General features: G+C 48.6%; 1 protein-coding gene across 1 annotated transcript; it reads right to left on the bottom strand.

Moving 5' to 3' along the window:
- Positions 1–16,399: 16,399 nt before the first annotated feature.
- Positions 16,400–20,980, bottom strand: LOC125538617 (plant UBX domain-containing protein 4-like). Its single transcript, XM_048701875.1, has 4 exons — positions 20,694–20,980; positions 17,968–18,262; positions 17,063–17,158; positions 16,400–16,990 (listed from the first exon to the last, which is right to left on the bottom strand). Exons 1-4 carry the CDS (start codon positions 20,867–20,869, stop codon positions 16,616–16,618), a joined length of 942 nt encoding a protein of 313 aa, XP_048557832.1. The 5' UTR covers positions 20,870–20,980; the 3' UTR covers positions 16,400–16,615.
- Positions 20,981–25,163: the final 4,183 nt, after the last annotated feature.

Raw genomic sequence — 25,163 nt, 5'->3', positions numbered from 1 at the left:
TTTCTGGGTTGAGCTTGATCTGAAACCGGCATAGATTTTCAAAAGTTTCCTTAAGATCTCCATAAAGGGTATCACGCTTCTCTGTCTTCACCACAATATCGTCTACATAGATGTGGGCATATCTACCGAGTTGCTTGAGGAGGCACTTCTGCATGCAACGCTGAAATGTGGCACCGGCATTCCTCAAGCCGAATGTCATGGTCAGGTAGCAGAAGGCTCCGAATGGAGTGATGAAGGCGGTCTTCAGGTGGTCTGTCGGGTTCAACTTGATCTGGTGGTAACCTGAGTAGGCATCCAAGAAACTCAACAGCTCGCATCCGGCTGTAGAGTCTATCACTTGGTCAATCCGAGGGAAAGCAAACGGATCCTTGGAGCAGGCTTTATTGAGGCTGGTGTAATCAATGCACATGCGCCACTTGTTGTTCTTCTTCAGTACAAGGACAGGGTTGGCAAGCCATTCTGGAAAAAATACTTCCATAATGAAGCTAGCTGCTAGAAGCCGGGCTATCTCTTCACCAACAATTCTTCTCTTCTCTTCCGACCATCAGCGGAGGGGTTGTTTGACTGGTTTTGCATATGCTCTGACATGTATCTTGTGCTCAGCGAAATCCGTCGGAACACCCGGCATGTCTTTGGGAGACCATGCAAAGATGTCCCGATTCTCATGGAGGAAATCGACGAGCTCGCTTTCCTATTTGCTATCGAGGTTGGTACCTACAATAGCGTGCCTCTCCGGGTGCTCAGGGTCCAAGGGGGTCTTCTTTGTTTCTTTGGCCGGCTGGAAGGATCCTTGGGTCTTTGACTCTTTGGGTTCTGGTGACAGGTCCGGCCGCTTATTGGCCATGGCCACCACCCGGTCTAGGAGCTTCTTCTCAACAGTAATTATAAGGGACTCGGCCAGCCGGCTGCTAGCTGCAGCATAGGCGGCCGACTTCTCATAGTCTCCGACAATTGTGATAATGCCCTTGGTTCTCGGCATCTTCATCTTGAGGTAAGCATAGTGTGGCGCCGCCAGTACATGATAAGGGCTCTTGAGGTCCACCACCTCAAACCAAATCGCCTCACAGCAGAAGTGATCTTTATCTCCGAAGAGGACGTCTATCTTGACCTTGCCAATTGGTGAGCAGGAAAGGCCAGGCACAATACCATGGAAGACAGTCCGACTGGGCTGGAGCTGCCTCTCTTTGATGCATAACTTCTCCATGGTATCGTAGTAAAGGATGTTGATGCTGCTGCCGCCATCTATCAGAATCCGGGAGAAGAGAGCAGCTCGTCTGTCCGTTGCAAGGGTGGCATCCAACATAAGAGCATAGGAACCCGGAGAGGGCATCACCTCCGGGTGGTCAGCACGGCTCCAGCTGATGGGCTTCTCGGACCAGTGCATGAATTCTGGGGCATTTGAAGCAACGGCGTTCACCTCTCGGTGCTGCTAACGCCGGTTGTGCCGGTCGCCAGCCACACTGGTGAAGACGGCGTAGGCTCCGTGTTCTTTGGGGTACTCGTCCTGGATAGCGCCGACTACTGGGCGGGTCGCCGGCTGCTGGGGAGGAGGCGGGGGTGGGCCAGCAGGAAGAGGGGGCAGCAGTCCTTCGCCCTTGGAGATTCGGGTGAGCCAGTGGCACTTCTAGGTGGTGTGATTGGACGGCTTCGCACCGCTGTGGAATTTGCAGGGAGCATCGAGGGTTTGCTCATAGGATAAGGCAGGCAGCCAAGCGGGCTTGCCGCCCTTCTGGCGCTTGGGGTCGGGTTGTCCTTCAGGCTGCTGGTCTTCGACTGTTGCCACCTGCCGGCTAGTGGAAGCTAGCTGCGGGGCCTTGCACTTGTTGTCGTTCGGTTGTTGCCGCCGACGGTTGTCATCAGCCGGCGTCCTAGGAGCCGGAGGGAGCACCTTTCCAGAAGCGTCCACTCGGAGCTCCGACTTCATGGAGGAGTCGGCAGTGGCATACCTATCTGCTATGATCAGCAGTCCGTCGAGTGTAGCAGGCTCGTCGCAGAGGAGTCGGTGCTTGAGGAGGGTGCCTTCTCGGCACCCGGCGGTGAAGTACTCGATTTCTTGGACCTCATGCACCCCTTCGCAGGAGTTGCGCAGTTCAGCCCACCGCGTCAGGTAGTCGCGGGCGGACTCATCCGGGCCTTGAATGCACAAAGAGAGCTGGTGGGGCTTGGGCGGCTGCTTGTAGGTGCTGGTGAAGTTGCGGATGAACACTTCGGTGAAATCCACCCAGTTGTTGATGCTGTAGGGCTTCAGGTTGTTCAGCCATGTACGGATCGTGCCTTGGAGCATGAGCGGAACATACTTTACAGCAACGCGCTTGTTGCCGTTCGCTATGTTGACGACTGTGGAGTAGTCAACCAGCCAATCCTCCGGCTTCAAGGAGCCGTTGTACTTGGGCGTGTCTCTCGGGAGCAAGAACTCTTTGGGGAAGGGCTCATTGCGAATGCGGGGGCTGAAACAAGGCGGGCCCATTGCGTCTTCTTCTTCTAGCGCCAGGGACCGAGCGAGACGGTCGATCTGGTGGCGGGTGTCATTCTCTCCGACTCCCTCTCGGCGGCCTAGCCGGTCGCCGAGAGTTGGGTGCTCAACAGGCAGCGGGGAAACGCGCCTCTCCCTTCGAGGAGGCGGGGGAGGCGGATAGTTCTCCCGTCGTTCCACTGCTCGTGTGCGGCCATCTTGGTTGTGCTCGATGGTGACGCATGTCCGGCTGCAGCTGGCAGCTGACTCTTTGTCTCGTCTGTCGCGGACGCCGCCTGTCAGCGTCGGGAGGTCGCGCCATGCTCTTGGCGAGGAGGCGGGTTCTCAACCCGTTGGCCGGGCTCTTCTGCACGGCAGCCGGCTTCTTGTTGTGCAGCAGCCGCATCGATAAGCTGTTGAACGCGCTTCATCATGTAGCGACGCTCATCGCCCTCCAGGTGGTCCAGCTCATCTGCTGCCGCCTGGGCAGCATGTATGTTCTCCATGGGCGTGGTGTAGACAGGGCGGTCTACCCCAAACATGCTGGCGACGGCACCGCCTCACTGTCGGTCCGAGCCCACGTGGCTGGGCCCACCAGCGGTCGGTGTGCCGCCAACGGCACGGTCGATCTCGCGCTGGAAGGCCTCGGAGAGGCGTCTCATGGTGGCCAACTTCTTGGCGTTCTCGATGAGCGAGACGCGGCAGGCCTCCAGCGTCTTGGCGTTGGCGTCTGCTGCAATGGGCGTAGACAAGTCCCGCATTGCCGCCTGCAATGGGTCCTTGGCGGCTCCGCCAGAGGCTCCATCGTGGCTGACGACGAGCACCTCCGTGATGATGCTGCCGCTACTGTCCGTGCAAGGAAGCGGGTCATTGATGACCACCACGTTGTCGAGGAAGGAGTCGGGAGACGCCACGTCGAAGTCGGCGAGCATCGGGTCGGTAGAGCCAACAGACTCTTTGTCAAAGGCAGGCTCGTCGGCGATATCGATCTTGCCAAGGAGCTCGACGAGGCAGTTTTCGGAGCGGGCTGCTCCATCATCAAGTGTTGGCTCATCAGAGAGACGGATCTCACCGACGAGGTCAGCAAGGGCGCTGGCAGCGCAAACAGCTTCTGCTCCACGCAGCGTGTCAACGCAAACACCATCCGGCGTGCTGAGCTAGCTACGCTCGCCAGGAAGGAAAAGGGTTCCCGTCTAGAATAGATCTCCAAACGACGGTGCACTTAGCCCCACGGTGGGCGCCAAATGTCGGGGGTGTCGTGCGACATATGCCAAAGGATGGCTTATCATGGTGGGGGATAGTAAGACGTCGCCGGTGCCAGGAAGCGGAATGAGGCGTAGACATGTATGCCGGCGAACTTTACCCAGGTTCGGGGCTTGAGGGAGTCCTGGATTAAGGGGTCCTCGGGCGTCCGGACTATGTAACATGGGCCGGACTAATGGGCCATGAAGATACAAGACAGAAGACTTTCTCCCATGTCCGGATGGGACTCTCCTTTGCGTGGATGGCAAGCTTGGCGTTCGGATATGTAGATTCCTTCCTTTGTAAACCGACTATGTACAACCCTAGGACCCTTCGGTGTCTATATACACCGGAGGGTTTAGTCTGTAGAGGCAATCACAATCATACAGGCTAGACATCTAGGGTTTAGCCATTACGATCTCATGGTAGATCAACTCTTGTAATCCTCATATTCATCAAGATCAATCAAGCAGGAAGTAGGGTATTGCCTCCATAAAGAGGGCCCGAACCTGGGTAAAGATCGTGTCCCCTGTCTCCTGTTACCATCGACCCTAGACGCACAGTTTGGGACCCCCTACCCGAGATCTGCCGGTTTTGACACCGACATTGGTGCTTTCATTGAGAGTTCTGTTGCATCTTCACCAGAAGGTTTGATGGCTCCATCAATCATCTACAACAATGTTGCCCGGCGGGAGGTTCCCCCCCCCCCCGGTCATATCTTTGTGTTTGGCGGCTTCGCACTGCGGGCTAACTCGCTTGGCCATCTAGAGAAGATCGACAGCTACGCCCCAGGTCACCAGATTAGTTTTGGAAATCTCGACTATGTTGGATATCCGAGGAGACTTGAACTTCCAAGGGTTCATGACCCCTACCTCCGCTCTGGCCTTAGATCCGGAGCGCATCACCAGGTCCGAAGACGGGATTACCGAGCCTGCCGGACTATCTGTGGCCACTAAACCCAGTACGGGAGAGCCGGAGGAAGTAGTGTCGCTGGCAACCATCATGAAGCTAGACTCTTCTCCAGACACTAGCTCCGAACCCTCGGAGTTAGCATGTGAGCTCGGCCAAGGAGTTTCCTTCCCGCCGTACTCCATGGATTTTCTTGTCCCTGATCAAACCTCGCCTTTAAGTGAGGGTCTAGACTTGATGCGATCCCTCGTCATTATAGAGGAGCAATGTCCGAACTACGCCCAGCCCGGACTAGGGGCTGAGAGCGGGGAATTTTACGTCCCACCCACCACCCACTTCATAGCCACTGTCGAGGAATTAACTGACATGCTCGACTACGGCTCCGAAGACATTGACGGTATGGACAACGATGTCGGAGAGGAGCAGGCCGAAAGCCCGCCATTTACCGGACGCTGGACGGCCACCTCTTCATATGACGTGTACATGGTGGACACAGCCAAAGAGGGTAGCGGCGATGATAAAGAAGATCCAGCCGAGGGTAAACCTCCTGAGACACAGCCAAAGCGCCGATGCTAGCGGCACCGCTCTGAGTCACAAAATAGAAAAGACAGCAATATCGGCACAAGTGACAACAACACTCCGGACGATGCTGAAGACAAAGAAGACCCCGTCGAGCCAACTTTCGAACAGGACGATCGGAGAGATGGGAAAGTTAGCCCCGGCGAACAGGCCGTAAATGAAGACTCGGAGGACAGTAATTATCTCCCACTCTCTGAGGACGAGGTGAGCCTCGGTGACGAAGACTTTATCGTACCTGAGGAACCTCTTGAGCAGGAGCGCTTTCGGCGCCGGCTAATTGCCACTGCAAGGAGCCTGAGAAATAAGCAGCAGCAACTTCAAGCTGATCAAGATCTGCTCAACGATAGGTGGACTAATGTCCTGGCAGCCGAGGAATATGGCCTCGAGTGCCCAATCAAAATTTACCCGAAGCATAAACTGCTACCCCAATTTGACGATGAGGCCCTCGAGCCCGCACCATCAGCGCGTAATGTGGCTGACTGACCACCTCATGGCCGGGACAAAATGGCAACTAAAACTGAACACCAGCCCATACTACCTCACCGTAAAGGTAGAGAGGTAACAGCTCGGGGATATACATATGACCTATGGCAAGACCTGGACAGTAGAGCAGGTCAGACTAGGTCGATCTACGGATCGCAGGGGCGTGCCCCGACGCGCGATGACGGCTATCTAGCCAAACATGACAAGCATAATCACGCCCGGGCCGAAAACCGCAGACGGACTCCATCCGAGCTACGTCACGACTTGGCCCGATATAGAGGCGCCGCACACCCCCTCTGCTTCACTAATGAAGTAATGGAGCACGAATTCCCAGAAGGGTTTAAACCCGTGAACATCGAATCATATGATGGAACAATAGATCCCGTGGTATGGATTGAGGATTTTCTTCTCCATATTCATATGGCCCGTGGTGATGATCTTCATGCCATCAAATACCTCCCACTAAAACTCAAGGGACCAGCTCGGCACTGGCTGAACAGCCTGCGTGAAAACCCCATTGGCAGCTGGGAGGACTTGAAGACGCCTTCCATGACAACTTCCAAGGTACATACGTCCGACCTCCGGATGCCGGTCACTTAAGTCACATAGTTCAACAGCCCAGAGAGTCAGCCAGGAAATTTTGGACTCGGTTCCTACCTAAAAAGAACCAGATCATCGACTATCCGGATGCCGAAGCCATAGCGGCCTTTAAGCATAGCATCCGCGACGAATGGCTCGCCGGACACCTCGGCCAGGAAAAGCCGAAGTCCATGGCAGCCCTCACGACACTCATGACCCGCTTTTGCATGGGCGAAGATAGCTGGCTAGCCTGTAGCAACAATAGTTCAAGCGAACCTGGCACCTCCGAAGCCAGAAATAGCAACAGCAAGCCCCGACGCAAAGGAACAAGCGTCGAAACAACGGTGATAAGACCGATAACACGGCGGTCAATGCCGGATTCAGTTGCTCCAAATCCAGCCAACGGAAGAAGCCATTTAAAAGGAACAATCCGGGCTCATCCAGCATGGACCGCATACTCGATCATCCATGTCAGATCCATGGCACCCCGACAAACCAGCCAATCATACTAACAGAAGATGTTGGGTTTTTAAACAGGCCGGCAAGTTAAATGCCGAGAACAATGAGAAGGGGTCGCAAAGTGAGGACGACGAGGAGGAGCCCCGTCCACCGAACACAGGGGGGCAGAAGAAGTCCCCCCCCCGGGTTAAAACGGTGAACATGATATACGTTACCCATATCCCCAAGAGGGAGCGCAAACGTGCGCTCAGGGACATCTATGCAATAGAGCCAGTCACCCCAAAATTCAACCCATGGTCATCATGTCGATCACCTTCGATCACAGGGACCATCCGACCAGTATCCGTCATGGTGGTTCAGCCACACTGGTCCTTGACCCAATTATTGATGGATTCCACCTCACGAAAGTCCTCATGGATGGTGGCGGCAGCCTCAACCTGCTCTATCAGGATACAGTCCACAAAATGGGCATCGATACATCAAGGAACAAGCCCACAAAAACTACCTTTAAAGGAGTAATACCAGGTGTAGAGGCCCGCTGCACGGGTTCAATCACATTGGAAGTTGTCTTCTGATCCCCGGACAACTTCCGAAGCAAAGAATTGATCTTCGACATCGTCCCCTTCCGCAGTGGCTATCACGCACTACTCGGGCGAACTGCATTTGCTTGATTCAATGTGGTGCCACACTATGCTTATCTCAAACTTAAGATGCCCGAACCACGCGGTGTCATAACAGTCAATGGAAACACGGAGCGCTCCCTCCGTACTAAGGAGCACACCGCGGCCCTAGTAGCAGAAGTACAGAGCGGCCTTATCAAGCAGAACCTTAATTCGGCGGCCAAGCTCCCGGACATTGTCAAACGAGTCTGGACTACTATGCATCAGGACAGTCTAGCCCGTCAGGAGCTCGACTAGCAATTCGGCCTCCGTCTCAGTCCCGACCAAATGGCGGTGTACATACCGCGCGTACATAACTACGCACTCAAAATACCATGGGCATAGACGGAGGCGTAACTTGATTGTGGTCCATCATACGGCTCCCACACATACGTTTCTTTTTCCTTTTTACCATTTTTTAGTCTTTTCTTTCACAGGCCCCTCCCGATGGCCTGATCATCGGTCCTTTCGAAGGATAGATACACCAAGGTGGCAAGCAGTACAGACGTGTGGGGGAATCTCTAGATGTTCTTCTTGAAGATCATTCTACCTGTTTTCGGGACCCGCACGTAGCTCCCCCTTGGTCTTGGCATGTTAAAAAGCCAGGTTGCTTATCGCACTATTTGTACAAATACGCTTTGACGTATTAATCAAACTATAATGGAAACAGTTTGTGGCCCAACTTGCGTGGCACGAGCTTAATACTTAATTTTATTTCACTATTCTTATGGATTGCACCCGTACACTTTCGTACGCTTTAATTCGCTACGGGCTTCATTATGCTCCATACTACGGCAACAAAGTCCGAACACTTTTTACAGTACAGTTCGGCACCTCGAATTTTAGCATTATATGCATCGGCTCTGAATCATGTCTTTGGTCAATAGTTTTTTTTACTGGTGTCTTTGGTCAATAGTTGGGTTGCCCGGCTCCTGTGCTTGCTGCTACCTCTTGAGCACTGCGTTGGTTTTCCCTTGAAGAGGAAAGGGTGATGCAGCAAAGTAGCGTAAGTATTTCCCTCAGTTTTTGAGAACCAAGGTATCAATCCAGTAGGAGGCCACGCACGAGTCCCTCGCACCTACACAAACAAATAAATCCTCGCAACCAACGCGATAAGGGGTTGTCAATCCCTACACGGTCACTTACGAGAGTGAGATCTGATAGATATGATAAGATAATATTTTTGGTGTTTTTATGATAAAGATGCAAAGTAAATAAAGTGAAATAAAAACGGCACCAGAAATAGCTTGTTAACGGGAGATTAATATGATGGAAAATAGACCCAGGAGCCATAGGTTTCACTAGTGGCTTCTCTCGAGAGCATAAGTATTACGGTGGGTAAACAAATTACTATTGAGCAATTGACAGAATTGAGCATAGTTATGAGAATATCTAGGTATGATCATGTATATAGGCATCATGTCCGAGACAAGTAGACCGACTCCTGCCTGCATCTACTACTATTACTCCACACATCGACCGCTAACCAGCATGCATCTAGAGTATTAAGTTCAAAGGAACAGAGTAACGCTTTAAGTAAGATGACATGATGTAGAGGGATAAACTCATGCAATATGATACAAACCCCATCTTGTTATCCTCGATGGCAAAAATACAATACGTGCCTTGCTGCCCCTACTGTCACTAGGAAAGGACACCGCAAGATTGAACCCAAAGCTAAGCACTTCTCCCATTGCAAGAAAGATCAATCTAGTAGGCCAAACCAAACTGATAATTCGAAGAGACTTGCAAAGATAACCAATCATACATAAAAGAATTCGGAGAAGATTCAAATATTGTTCATAGATAAACTTGATCATAAACCAACAATTCATCGGTCTCAACAAACACACCGCAAAAGAAGATTACATCGAATAGATCTCCACGAGAATCGTGGAGAACTTTGTATTGAGATCCAAAGAGAGAGAAGAAGCCATCTAGCTAATAACTATGGACCCGAAGGTCTGAGGTAAACTACTCACACATCATCGGAGAGGCTATGGTGTTGATGTAGAAGCCCTCCGTGATTGATGCCCCCTCAGGCGGAGCTCCGGAAAAGGCCCCAAGATGGGATCTCACGGGTACAGAAGGTTGCGGCGGTGGAATTAGGTTTTTGGCTCCGTATCTGATACTTTGGGGGTACGTAGGTATATATAGGAGGAAGAAGTACGTCGGTGGAGCAACATGGGCCCCACGAGGGTGGAGGGCGTGCCTGGGGGAAGGGGGTAGGCGCGCCCCCTACCTCGTGCCTTCCTGGTAGCTTTCTTGACGTAGGGTCCAAGTCCTCTGGATCACGTTCATTCAAAAAATCATGTTCCCGAAGGTTTCGTTCCGTTTGGACTCCGTTTGATATTCTTTTTCTGCGAAACTCTGAAATAGGCAAAAAACAGCAATTCTAGGCTGGGCCTCCGGCTAATAGGTTAGTCCCAAAAATAATATAAAAGTGTATAATAAAGCCTAATAATGTCCAAAATAGAATATAATATAGCATGGAACAATCAAATATTATAGATACGTTGGAGACGTATCACTTGCTACCTTACGTTCCATCCTATCGGCTAGGGTAGTAAAGGGAGAACTACTGTGATTGTGTTTCTGGTTTATCCAAGCAAACACCTCAGTAGAGAAAGCCGAAAACTGACTGTCATGATACGGCAAGAGCTAGTCAGCTATTCGGAGGTTAAAAATCTTTTGCGATTTGTTCCGCATTGTGCGACGAATCGGCCTCTACCCGATCAGGTGTCTACAGCACCCTAGTCTGGATTAAATAATAACTAGGGGTTGCGCCTACATTCCTATTGTGAAACTCCTATGGCTAAGTGAGAGTGATAAAGCCACATAGTCCGATTGCCTGGTTCGTTGCGCTAAACACCTCCTTCAAGGACCAAACTCTTGGATCAAGAGTGTTTAGATTCATCCCGAACACCCCTGTACTACCTATGTGGGGGCTGAAGCCGACGACTGGCCAACTCTCAGATTTAACAAAACGGACGCACAGGAGGTAAAATTTTCAAACAACAAACATTATATTACATAAGACTTTGTTTCATAATATAGGAAGGGATAACATGAATGACTTCATTCAAAGATAATGTCTTTTGAACACTGGCACTCTACAATGCGGGATCCCTTCAGGACATCATCAAAATACCACTCGGGCGTGCGGTGCTCCATACCCGCGGGCAATCCCTCGGTGGCGAGCTTGACGGCATCCATCTTCGCCCACTGCACCTTGACACGGGCGAAGGCCATCCGCGCACCTTCAATGCAGACTGACCGCTTGATGGCATCAAGCCGAGGGCAGGCATTGACCAGCCGCTTCATGAGCCCGGAGTAGCTGCTGGGTATGGCGTCGTAGGCCATAGACGGATTATCAAATCCTTCATGGCCAGTTCGGCCACCCTATGCAGTTCGGTCAGCTGTTTCAGCTGATCGCTAAAGGGCACCGGATGCTCTGCGTAAGGTATTGCAACCAGAACAGCTTCTCCGTTGAGCTCCCCTCTTCGGCTCGGAAGAATTCGGCAGCATCAGCAACACTACGCGGTAGATCCGCAAACGCCCCTGGAGAACTCCAAATCCGGGTCAGTAAGAGGAACCTTTTCTTCACATACTTTCTCTGCATAATAAAGGCCTTACCCGCCGCGATTTTTCTGGCCTCCTGGATTTCCTGGAGGGCTCCCTGGGCTTCAACCCGGGCATCGTGTGCGCTTTGGCGGGCCTTGGCAAGTTCAGACTCTTGATCTGCAACATTGCGCTCCAAGGACTCGGATTTCTTCACGGCGTCCTGGAGCTCCTGCTGGACCTCACCAACCCTGGCCTCGTGTTTCTCGCGGGCGGCTTGTTCCTTTGCTGCTCTCTCCTGGGCTTCGGCCAGTGCCTTCTTGAGGGTCTCCATCTCGGTCGCCGCTCCTACAAAATATCATGGTACTATGGTCAACACAAATCATTCATCCTTTCTGAATCTACACAAGGTCATTGCATACCCTCATGGTCCTCCGGCTGTTTTTTCATGCGGCCGAGCTCTTCCTCGGTCCGCTCCAGACTCTGCTTCAGTCCGGAGACCTCGGCAGCATGAGAGGTCGCAGCCAGCAAAGACGCATGCTTATTCACATTGACACGTATGGTTAGTCTCCTGCGAAAATTAGTTGATCCTTTGTCTGGCTTTTCTTTTCGAACACCGGACAGTGTCTCAGGGGCTACTGTCTATACTATGACATTCCTTTTGCATAAATTGCGTTTTCATACCTCAAAGCCTGTTAGAAGGCTTGTGCAGGCTTCGGTCAGTCCGCTCTTTGTGGACTAAATCCTCTCAACCACCGTACCCATGAGGGTACGGTGTTCCTCAACAATGGAAGCACTTCGCAGCGCTTCTAGTAGAGTATCCGGTGCCTCTGGATGGACAGAGGTCATCGGTGGAATCGGTGCACCTCCTTCTTTTGAAGGAGGCTACTTGCCGAATTCCAGAGCCGTATAGGTCTCCAGAATTGTATTCGGCTAGGTGCCGGATTGGATATGGCCCCCATCGCCAGTCTCCATGGGGATTTACTCCCCCATGTGTCCGGCGGCCGAGGGTTCACCTCTGGCGCCACCCTGACGGCCTCCTGCGTCTCTCCCTGGCCTGGGGAGGTCCTTTGACACAGCACCTCGGTGTCATCCATGGCCTTGGGAGAAGAGGCCGCCGGAAGGGACCCGCTGTCCATCACCTTCGGATCCAGCGAATTCCCCGGAGATGAGGATCGCTGGAGGTCAGAACGAGTCAGACTGCAGCGCATAATTCAACATGTTAAAACCATGAAGTAAAGGAGCTGGATATATGTGTGCGTCTTTGAGTACTTACAATTCGGCCAGGGGCTTATCCCTGGGGCACCACTCTGAGCTGCTATCAATGTCCCACGTGGAGTTGTCCGCGGGGGAGACCTTCCCCTTCTTGGACGCCTCTGCCTCCAGATGCGTGGAGGCCCCCCTTTTCTTCGTCCCCCCACCCTCTGGAGGAGAGTTGCTTTCCTCCTCCTCTTCCTCGCCTTCGGTGTGGGAGGAGTGGGTCTCGGCGTCTTCGGACGTCATGTCCGAAGTGCCCTTATGGTGGAAACCACTCCTGGTCTCCTTGGCCTTCTTCTCCGGCGCTTGGTAGGGCGCCAGAACTAGCATCTTCGTCAGAAGAGGGATTGTTGGGTTTTCGGGCAGCGGAGCCGGACACTGGATCCGCTCCGCCTTATTTGTCCAGCTCTGAAAAAATAAATGGGGAAGCTTAGGCGTCTTCCTTGAGTATGCAAGTAAAGGATACACCTTGAAATACGAAAAACTTACCGGACTGGCGGGATGGGCCAAGTCGTGCTCGCGGTCCTCGGTCTTCGCCGGCCACGTCTCGTTGGCCTTAAAGAGCACCTTCCAGATGTCTTCGCGCATAGTGCCGAAGAACTGTTGCAAGGTATGGTGCTCGGCCGGATCGAACTCCCACAAATGTCAAGCCCAGCTTTGGCACAGAAGGATCCGGCGAACAAGCATCACCTGGATCACATTGACAAGCTTGATGTTCTTGTCTACCATGCTCCTAATGCGCGTCTGAAGCGCTGTCAGCTCGTCTGACGAAGACCAGTCCGGGCCCTTGTCTAGCCAGGAGGTGAGCCGCATCGGGGCTCCGGACTGGAATTCAGGAGTCGCGGCCCAAGTGGTGTCGCGAGGCTCTGTGATGTAGAACCACTGCTTTTGCCACCCTTTGACGGTCTCCACGAAGGTACCTTTGGGCCATGAGACATTGGGCATCTTGCTCACCATGGCGCCTCCGCACTCTGCGTGTTGACCACCCACCACCTTCGGCTTCACATTGAAGATATTTAACCACAATCCGAAGTGGGGTGGGATGCGGAGGAAGGCCTCGCACACGACAATAAATGACGAGATGTTGAGGAAGGAGTTGGGGGCCAGATCGTGGAAATCCAGCCCATAGTAGAACATGAGTCCGCGGACGAATGGGTGGAGAGGGAATCCCAATTCACGGACGAAGTGGGGGATGAATACCATCCTCTCATGGGGCTCCGGGGTGGGGATGATCTGCCCCGTTGCTGGAAGCCGGTGGGCGATTTCCTGGGCTAAGTACCTGGCCTTCTGGAGCTTGGTGATGTCCTTCTCCTTGACGGAGGAAACCATCCACTTGCCCTGCGCTCCAGATCCGGACATGGCTGGAGTGCTTTTTGAGGTGGAAGCTTGGGCGCTGGAGCTCGAGAATGGATGGGCAGAGAGGAAGAGGGCGTGGGTGAAAAGGTGAAATCCGTATCCCTTTATAAAGGCTGTGAATATCAAGCGCCTCCCCACTCGCTTTAAAACTCGCCTATTCCCCAAGGGCCGTGCAGACGGCACGGTTTGATTACCCACGCCCGTATTGATGAGAATCCCGCAATAAGGGGACACGATCTCTACTTCGACAAGACGTGCCAATAAAACCGCATCTTAAAACATGGAGCGGGAGGCTAAAAACGGTTCGAAATAATGACCGGGCAGTGACGTGATGTCACGCTACAAAAGTTGTCAGTGGATTGGACTCGTAAAATATTATACTCTCTACGTGAGTGTGTGGTATTCGTTTTGCAGAGCCCGACACGTTTTCTGTGTTCGAAGGTTGTTTTGGAGTATTCGGAGGAGGAACCCGGCTTGCAATGCCGAAAACAATTTGCGTACCGGACACATCATCATTGAAGTCTGGTTCAGGGGCTAATGAGGGAGTCTTGGATTAAGGGGTCCTCGGGCGTCCGGACTATGTATAACATGGGCCGGACTAATGGGCTATGAAGATACAAGACAGAAGACTTTCTCCCGTGTCCGGATGGGACTCTCCTTTGCGTGGATGGCAAGCTTGGCGTTCGGATATGTAGATTCCTTCCTTTGTAAACCAACTCTGTACAACCCTAGGCCCCTTCGATGTCTATATAAACCGGAGGGCTTAGTCCGTAGAGGCAATCACAATCATACAGGCTAGACATCTAGGGTTTAGCCATTACGATCTCGTGGTAGATCAACTCTTGTAATCCTCATATTCATCAAGATCAATCAAGCAGGAAGTAGGGTATTACCTCCATAAAGAGGGCCCGAACCTGTGTAAACATCGTGTCCCCTGTCTCATGTTACCATCGACCCCAGACGCACAGTTCGGAACCCCCTACCCGAGATCCGCCGGTTTTGACACCGACAGGGCTCTCCTAGGAGATAACACCCCTAGTCCTGCTCTGTGGGGTCTCTGCGTGATCACTAGATCGTCAAAGGTGGCTACAAGCATGTTCCTCGAGCCGTTTCTCTAGTGGAGGAAGAAGAGCAAGGCTAACCCTAACTTCCCTCTCTCTATGTGTGTGTAATCTCTATGAGGCTGCACCCTTTGCATGGGTGCCCTGGGGGGTTTATATAGGCCTTCCCCCAGGACAGCTCCGACTTCACAAAGACACGGTAGGGCAAGCCGCATGATGGCCCTCGAACTACGCTAGACCATGCTACACTCATCCAAGGCCACTGTGCTAGCATCCCAGCAGCAAGCAGTGACCAGGGACGGCCCTGGGGTATGGGCGACGGGGCGACGGCCTAGGGCCCAGGCAAGGGAGGGGCCCATGATGGAGCATTTATATATACTATAACCCAGCAAAAAATATGAAAAGAATTAAAGAAAAGAAATAAGAGGCCCATCAGATAGCTAGCTAGCGACCCTTGATCGATTAGCAAACACGAAGTGTCAAGCTAGCGACCCTTGATCGATTAGCAAACACGAAGGGTCGGGCGCCGTGACACACGCCAGTTCCCAGGCACACGACTGCTCGTTTTTCGTGGCCCATGACGCCCGTCGGCCTCCTCGCTCGGTGCCTTGCCGCGTCGCCCTCGCCTCGGCCGCCGCTGCCCGCTAGAGCTGCGAGCGCCGCCCCCGCGCGGCAGTCCGGCAACCCGGCCATCCGGCATCCGGCAAGGCAGCACCACGACAATACCTATACAAGTATACACCCGACTGCAAGTCTTGAAGTCTACAACGCGGCCGTCTCCAATCGCTGAAATTCTACAAGTGAATACGTTTGAACGTTTCCATCCATGTTAATTTTCTCAGTTCTTGTCCATCCCCCAAACCTTCAGTAGTTTATTTCTTCTTTATTTAGTATGTACGTATTCAACTATACATCCATGATCCATTCAACTATACATCCATGATCCATCCTCCAATTTCAGTATGCACAAAATTTTAAAATTTTCTAATCCAATCTATTAATTTTTTGTCATTCTATGTACATGTCTAGGATTTCATTTTGCGATCTTTTTATATCATTGTTGTTGATAGAGTCACTTCGAATTTGGTTACTATTGTTCTTGATGGAATCATTGAATTATTATAGTCAAATTTTAAAGTAAAGATGTGTGATTGAAAGTTACTCTTAATAAGTTATATATATATATATATATATATATATATATATATATATATATATATATAACGCACACGCATACATATATGGTCTTAGGACATAGGACATAGGGGCCCATATCGTCGAGTTCGCCTAGGGCCTCCCGAAACACAGGGCCGGCCCTGGCAGTGACGGGACAAGCAAAGTAAAGATCACATTGCCTCGAAGAAGGACCGTCACATTGCCTCCAAGGACCGTCATCGCCCGATCCAGGAACCTGGAACTAGGGTTTTCCCCATAGTGCAGTGGAAAAGGGCGTAGACGCCTTCATGAAGGTAGTGACATTTTGGATGTAGACTTCTAGTGCTATTTTTGCAGCATAAAACGTTAGTTTTGGAGACTGAAAAATGGTCAAAAAGTAAAGAGCCTAGCTAGACCTAACTCTGCACATCGGAGGTGAGAGCGTTCTGCTGTTATCTCGCGTGTAAGGGGTGATAATCGAATGGAAGTGAATCTTCTATCCGAAATTATAATGAGGTTACTCTACGATACTTTACTGGAACTGAATCTTCTATCTGAAACTATATCAATTTCTTACCCTCGCAAATAAAAGGCCCAATTTCTTACGATTCAAGGAAAAGGAAATGAGAACAAGCAAGCCCATCTGATGATAGACAACCGGACATTCATTAACTTTGATAGACATTCATAATTGGTAGCAAGACGAATATAGACTCCACTGACGTTTATCGACAAAACAACCAGTACATCACAGGTTGCATGCAAAGTGCAGTATCTAGTGGACATGATAAACCATTCAGCAGCACTAATTTAATAATTGCATCGGAAAGACATTCTGTGCGACAGATCCAGCTCGGTGAGAACTACATCTTCTGCATGATAACGGAGTTCTTGAGTCCAGCTTGGTCAACAGTCTGCGTAGGGTCAGTCAGCTGCTTGGGTGGGAAGCCAGTCTGCAACTGATACGGCCGCGCAGCTCCTGGGCGGGATGCATCAATGAAAGACCTGATGTCGCCCACGGTGTGGTTAAGGTTAAACCGAGCGACCATGCGAGTGCCGTCCGCCAACCTTAGCTGTATGGATGTAAAGGGCTGCGAGTCATCCACAACTATGCCAATTGACCTGGGAGCACCGCGGGGCTCTTGTGTCACAGGAGCTGGTGCAGGACTCTCATCTGCTGAAGACCCACCAAGGGTTCTACCAACACCCTGGAAAGCTGATCGAGGCCTTGCAGGTTCCTAGATGAACAAAACCACAAACAAGGTTAACATATTTAACACTGGTATACTGCAAATAAATGAAAGGCCTACCTCATAATCTCCATGTCGTTTTATAACATTGACATGGACAGCTGTCCTTCGATCAGCAGGCTCCAGCTCTTGGGGGCACTGGGACTTCTTGATGCTCTGAAAGTACAGGGTGAGCGTGTAAACTTCCTTCAACCGCAAACAACTACTGTTCACTTCATGTTTAAATGTTAATCGCAGGGGTGGATGTTGCCCTTGTTACCATACTCAAATAATGCAAAACTGACTGCGACCTAGGAAATGGAAAGCAGCACGTATCCAGATGATCTATGGATGAACCTCAAACTGAGAACACATGGATTTGAAAAAAAGCTTAATAAAATCCATACCTCAAACAGCAGACTTAGGTTAAGAGGGGGAAAAAGCTAGTGACAAGAAATGGTGTATGAGAACAAACTAAGAACCAGAGCAAGTGCACATTCTGTTTTCAATGTTCCTTCTCTGGCATGGTAATCGTCACAGTGAAGCGAGATATGTTTTGATTTACGATGTATTAACAATTTAACATAGGAGTGGTTCAGGTTCCAGCTTAATTTTCCACCCAATATGAGTTTCGGATGTTGCAGCTACATCCTACTCTCTATCAGAACTGGTTGGAAGTAGTAATACTGGTAATACTACAAACTGGGCCCAAGGCAGTCTAGTAAAAAACTGATGGAACTGTGTAATTACCATTTCGTCATGATGACTTGGGTCATAACCTACACTCCTATGAAACCACTAGTACACTATTAAGCATAACAACCATCCTCAAATATAAACTCTATATTTAAAGCATCAAAAGGCATGCAAAAATATGAAGGCAGCACACAGCGACACAGGGGGATGATGAAAAGACATGCTGAAAACAACTACTGGTACACGACAAAGTAAAATTGCCCAGAAATTTTAAAAAGATTCATTGTAACCTCGATGAAGTCTGCATTTGCAGGGTCCTCATAGGCTCTTAGTGGACCATCATCTACTGTGAAACCATTGTTCCAGAAATGTATATTGTGAAGAACATCCTGCGGTGGTTGAGGAGCAGCTGGTGCTGTCTGCGCATCCCCTGAAAGCAGACGACCTGTTCCTGCAAAGCTGGTTGAGCTGGAAGATTGGCCTTCAAAAGAAGGCAGTGGAACTTGCTGAGCACCCATCACTCTAGCTTGCTCAAAGATTGAGTCCACATTATTTCTCCTTGTTGGATCTTGAACAAGCATCCCACTGCACAGAAGCAAAGACAAATATAGGGAAAAAAATTATTCAAGTAAAAATGTAAATATTCAAAAGCAATCAGAAAACCCAAACTAAAAATTATTGAGATCTACCCATGCTATGAAGTATCCCTCCATTCCATAATTATCGTCGTGGTTATGTTTCAAATTTGAACTAAAACCATGACAATAATTATGAAACGGAGGGAGTAATAACTCTAGAAGGGGAACAAAAAAGACACAGAAAAGCATATAGACCCTAAATGCAAGAAAAGTACTCCCTCCGTTCCTAAATATAAGTCTTTGTAGAGATTTCACTATGGACCACATACGGATGTATGTAGATGCATTTTAGAGTGTAGATTCACTCAATTTGCTCCATATGTAGTCCATAGTGGAATCTCTACAAAGACTTATATTTAGTAACGGAGGGAGTACAACAGATTCTACTTTGGACGGACCACTAGCAATAGGTCCATTTATTCTTATTAACCATAGTTCAAAAAACGCGCTAGGCGTTAATTATGCGTTTTGCCACCGCCTTGCGCTTTTCTGATCAAAGTGTATGCTTATGCGCAGATTAAGCGTAGTTATGCGCTAGGCGTTTTGCTATCGCCTAGAGCCTAGGCACTTAAGAGCTCGCTTAGGCGCACCTTTTTTAACTTGGTTATTAACGCAGTTCATCTGTAATATGTAGACATTTCCAGAGGAGTGTTCAAGCTCAGGTGCTCTAGTCACGATGCATGATAAGATGGCACTGAACCTGCAGGCCAAAAGAGGTCCAGAAGTCCAGATGGATGAAAAAAGGGGGGCCAATATTAGTACTAAGGTGCAAATAGACCAACAGCCCACACTGAAGCAACGTAATATCCAGCCTTTGGGAAGGCATGCAACATAATCTAGAATCCTTCCACACGGCTTCTTATAGCGGTAACATTGGGTGCAAAAAATAGTTATCTAATATACATATATAAACTTTAGAAAAAAAAATGGTATAACAATATAAGCTGTCTTTGATTGAAGTGGAGTCATGCTACATCAGATATTTGTCAACCTGATTATCGTGAAGAGATGCATGATGCATCACTAGAATTATGACCACCATACAACATTAACACGGGTACTTTTTGTACCATGCATTACATACAGCAACTTTGACAGATAGATATAGTTTATTGCAACTGGTAACAGCAGCAAGAAATTACAAGGCTATTTGCCTACAACAAGTACATATGTGGATGCCATTATACAGTTCACAATATTGTATATATCCATATCCCGGAAGTTGAAGCAAACCAAAAGCGAACTGATGATAGCATTGTTGTTTTAGATATAAATGGTTTGGAACTATTGGAAAACTAAACAGACCATCATATCCCACCTCCTGTATGTTCATCGTAATGATAGTTGAGGATGACTAAATCAGGTAGAGTCATTATATTCATCAAACTAAAAGGACTAGGTGATCAGATGATCTGTGTTGTGACAGGTTGATAACACTACCAGACTGGGCAACAGACTACTAGAAGCCTAGAAGAAACAAGATCAGAATGAAACGTGATAGCATAAGTACATTAAACTGAACTGAATTATTTGGCGTTGTTTCTCTAGTACTCCCTCCGTCCCAAAATTCTTGTCTTAGATTTGTCTAGATACGGATGTATCTAACACAAATTCTTGTCTTAGATTTGTCTAAATATGGATGTATCTAGTTACGTTTTAGTGTTAGATACATCCGTATCTAGACAAATCTAAGACAAGAATTTTGGGACGGAGGGAGTAGATGTTCACATTGTCAACCAATAAATTACAGCGGTGGCAGAAACTTCCCCGAATATAAATCTACAGTTTTGCTAAAGCACATCTAGATGCCGTAAGTATTTCACATCTAAGTCCTATATCATTGATTCTTTTACCCGGAGATTCGTGTGGGTATTTTCTTTCTTTTTTCTTTTCCTTTTTTAAGCTTGATGATTGAGTCACTTAGATATGCAATAAGTAGGGCACATCTAGATGTGCACCAGACAGACCCATAAATCTAATAGCAAAGCCTACACTTCAGCGGAACCAATACATGACCAAACTAAACTAGTCCGATCTTGAATAAATTTGCCTGCAAAAAGTATCAATCTGCAATCGTTCGTGCCGATCTAATCTGAGCAGCATTGAACACTACACCTACCTCTCAGAACTCGGTGGTCAGCTCTAACCTAGTAAAGTTTAACCTGTATCCCGCACAGTTCGCATGCCAAAAGAATCCAACCGACGTAGATCAACCGCCGAAAAAAAATATAAATCTGGTTATTTATGAGGTTGCCGTTCTGCAATCTACGCCTAACTAGACGATGGCAGCAGGAGGCGGGGATCCCGATGCCCACAAGCGATCGCCGCCAAATCTCGAGAGGGCAATACAAAATCTGCTAGGAGGGAGATGGAGAAACCTCTTCTCGCCGCCGGTGTAGTACTCCTGGGGCTCATCGGAGTCGCTGCCGCTGCCGCTGCCGCCTGCGCCTGGGAACCCGGAGGGGCCGCGGTTGATGTCGGCGAGGGTGCGGATGCCCCCGCGCCCGCCGGACGGTGCCGGCTTCTTCCCGCCGTTGCCGTTGGAGGAGCTCATCACCGACGTGTTCGCGGTAGGGTTTGGCTCGCGGTCGCGTCGTGTACTCTGCTCGCAAGTCGCGGACTGCTTTTGCTGGGGTTGGGTTGGGATATACGGAGCTGCGGTTGCGGGGGTATCACGCTATAAAATAGGAAGAAAAAAAAGAGTTTTTTTTTCTTTTGAGGCATTATCATCCATGGACCCGCGTTAACAGACGTGGCCCGGCCTAGTAGAAGCCCTTAAAAGCCCAAACGAGTATGCTCCTCGTCTTCCCCCCTTTTTTTTTTTGCGATGGGCGTTGAGAACAACTAGCTGGAGGTTACAACCTGTACAAGCAGACGAGACTCTTTCTCCTGTATGAGACTTCTCAAAACCTAGCTGCCACCATCACTTCGGCCTCCACCATAGATCGGCTCCCCCTCCTTCAGCCGGCCTCGCTGACGTCAGGAGGGGTGGAGTTCTTAATAAAAGTAATGTTTTCATTAGATTGGTTAGGGTTTTGATAGCCGTCTTCTTCATCATTGGAGATGGAAGTGCAACTAATCCTCGGATGATTTTGATAATTAATAACAACATATATGTCATTGATCTAATGAACATTGATGATAGATTTCACAAAAAATCAATGATTGGCATGGCATGAACTAACGGATGTAGACCCCTCAAAATGTGAAGAACATGAATTGGCTACCCTAAGACTCTATATTTTTGGTTTAGTGATCCAAGATTACACCGAGTCCCTTAAGAAAGCCAATACTGTTAAAAGAGGATAGGGTATTGTTGATGAGGTTGTTGCTCAAAGTGCTCACTGATATTGCTCCAAAAACCCTCCATCACTTTCCCACAATCACATCTGTCCAAACCCTAAATCATCATTTCGATCCCACTGATACAATCCATTCCGAGCCCACCGAGATGATCATCCTACTGCCACAGCCAAAACCCTAACATTTCGGTCTGACCGAATTGGTTCCCGGTCCCACCGAGAAGGCCTTGCCAAACTTCTGTGATGGAGTCGTTTCATTTCAGAATCACCGAGACAAAACAATCGGATTACCAAGACGTGGCTCTGCCGTAGCCATTGCACTTCGGTCCCACTGAGATGGTATAATCGGCCTCACCGAAAGCGCTAAACGGTCAAGTTTTTTGCACCAGTCGGTCTCACCGAGATTTCAGATCGGTACCACCGAGTTGGGTCAAAGACTTGTATCAGTTGGACTTTTGGTGCCGCCTATTTATACCCCTCCACCACCACTTACTCTCAAGGAGAGCCATCCGAACGAAACACAACTTTCATCATTCATTTTCTTAGAGAGAATCACCTACTCATGTGCTGAGATCAAGAAATTCCATTTCTACCATCCGAACCTTGATTTCTAGCCTCCTCAAATTGCTTTCCACTCCAATCCTTCTTCTACTCAAGCCAAATCTGTGAGAGAGGGATTGAGTATCGAGGAGACTAACATTTTAAGCACAAGAGTAAGGAGTTCATCACCAACACAACATCTATTACCTTTTGGAAAGTGGTGTCTTTTAGATTGGTTAGGTGTCACTTGGGAGCCTCCAAGATCATGTAGAGTTGAACCAAGGAGTTTGTAAGGGCACTGAGATCGCCTACTTCGTGGAGATCTACCCGAGTGAGGCTAGTCCTTCGTGGGCGGAAGCCATGGTGGAATAGACAAGGTTGCTTCTTCATGGACCCTTCATGGGTGGAGCCCTCCATGGACTCGCGCAACCGTTACCTGATACGTCTCCAATGTATCTACTTTTCCTAACGCTTTTCCTCTTGTTTTGGACTCTAATTTGCATGATTTGAATGAAACTAACCTCCGTCTGCCCCTGTTTTCAGCAGAACTATCATGGTGTTGTTTTTGTGCAGAAATAAAAGTTCTCGGAATGGAACAAAACTTTGCGAGGAATTTTTATATAATATACAGGAATTTGTGGAGCCAAGACCTACTGAAGGGGGGGTACTTGGGTGGGCACAACCCATCAGGACGCGCCCCCCTCACCAGGCGCGCCTAGGTGGGTTGTCCCCACCTGGTGGCCCCGCAGACCCTGAAACCGACGCTATAAAATCCTATTTTTCCAAAAAATGGGGAGAAAGAATTATCACGATCCATGAGATGGAGCCGCCGTCATCTCCTGTTCTTCATCGGGAGGCCAGATCTAGAGTCCGTTTGGGGCTCCGGAGAGGGGGATCTTCGTTCTTCGTCATCGCCAACCCTTCTTCATCACCAATTTCATGATGCTCCCCACCGGGAGTGAGTAATTCCTTTGTAGGCCCGTTGGTCGGTGAGGAGTTGGATGAGATTCGTCATGTAATCGAGTTAGTTTTGTTAGGGCTTGATCCCTAGTATCCACTATGTTCTTAGATTGATGTTGCTATGCCTTTGCCATGATTAATGCTTGTCACTTTGGGCTCGGTGCCATGATTTCAGATCTGAACTATTTATGTTATCACCATTATATCCATATTCTAGATCTGATCTTGCAAGTTATAGTCACCTACTACGTGTTATGATCCGGCAACCCCGGAGTGACAATAATTGGGACCACTCCCGGTGATGATCGTAGTTTGAGGAGTTCATGTATTCACTATGTGTTAATGCTTTGTTCCGGTTCTCTATTAAAAGGAGGCCTTAATATCCCTTAGTTTCCAATATGGACCCGCCTGCCACGGGAGGGTAGGACAAAAGATGTCATGCAAGTTCTTTCCATAATCACATATGACTATTTACGGAATGCATGCCTACATTATATTGACGAACTAGAGCTAGTGCCATATCGCCCTAGGTTATAACTGTCTCATGATGAATAGCATCCAACAAGTCACCGATCCAATTCCTACGAATTTATCCTATATTGTTCTTGCTAAGTTACTACTGCTATCATCACTGTTACACTTGCTACAAAATTACTGTTATCACTGTTACCGTTACCGTTACTGCTGCTACTATTATCAAAACTATCATACTACTTTGCTACTGATCACTTTGTTGTAGATAATTAATCTCTAGGTGTGGTTGAATTGACAACTCAGCTGCTAATACCTTCAAATATTCTTTGGCTCCCCTTGTGTCGAATCTATAAATTTGGGTTGAATACTCTACCCTTGAAAACTATTGCGATCCCCTATACTTGCAGGTTATCAAGACCTTTTTCTGGCGCCATTGCTGGGGAGCATGGCTATATTTGTTGAGTCACTTGAGATTATTATCAATTTATCACTATGAAGAATCTGAAGGATGCTAAGACCAAGATATTTCCCTCAAAGACGGGGGGAGGTAAGGAACTGTCATCCAGTTCTGCTTTAGATTCACCTTCTCTTATAAGTAAACTTGCAACACCACCACATGTTATTAATTCTGATATGTCCCAAGTTATTGATGATGCTACTTCTGCTATGGATTATGCTTATGATGATGCTAGTACCTTGCTTAATGATGATGTGCCACTTGGTGACTTTCTTGATAAACAAATTGCTAGAGTTATACAACATGATGTTGTTGAATCTGATGATGAGCTTGAAACTGAAACTCCTGAAACACCTGCTAGAACTAGCCCTCCTAGATATGAATTGCCAAAGGTACCGGAAGGTTACGTTATGAGTGAGGAGACAACTAGAGATATTCTTACTTGTAGAGATAGAGATGATCTAGAGAAATTATTATGCAAGTATAAGGAAAAATCTCTGAATGCTAGAATGAAATATGATCATAAGTTTGCTGCTTCGCCAATCTTTATTGATGATAAGGATTATGAATTCTCTGTCGACACATAGTTCATTACTTTGGTTGAATCTGATCCTTTTCATGGTTATGAAAATGAAACTGTTGTGGCACATCTTACTAAGTTGAATGACATAGCCACCCTTTTTACTCATGATGAGAAAACTCGCTATTACTATATTCTCAAATTATTTCCTTTCTCATTAAAGGGTGATGCTAAAGCTTGGTATAATACTCTTGCTCTTGGTTGTGTGCGTAGTCTCCAAGATATGATTTATTACTTCTCTGAAAAATATTTCCCTGCTCATAAGAAACAAGCTGCCTTACAGGAAATATTTAACTTTGTTCAAATTAAAGAAGAGAGTCTCCCACAAGCTTGGGGGAGGCTTTGCCAGTTACTTAATGCTTTGCCTGATCATCCTCTTAAGAAAAATGAAATACTTGATATATTTTATCATGCACTAACCGATGCTTCTAGGGATTTCCTAGATAGTTGTGCTAGTTGTGTTTTCAGGGAACGAACTGTTGGACAAACTGAAGAATTGTTGAATAACATATTGAAAAATTATCATGATTGTGTT

The sequence above is a fragment of the Triticum urartu genome, chromosome 2 (genome assembly GCF_003073215.2).
Source record: "Triticum urartu cultivar G1812 chromosome 2, Tu2.1, whole genome shotgun sequence".
In the NCBI taxonomy this organism is placed as follows: Eukaryota; Viridiplantae; Streptophyta; class Magnoliopsida; order Poales; family Poaceae; genus Triticum; species Triticum urartu.
The sequence above is the reverse complement of the archived record's forward strand: the minus strand, read 5'-3'. Positions and strand labels throughout refer to the sequence as shown.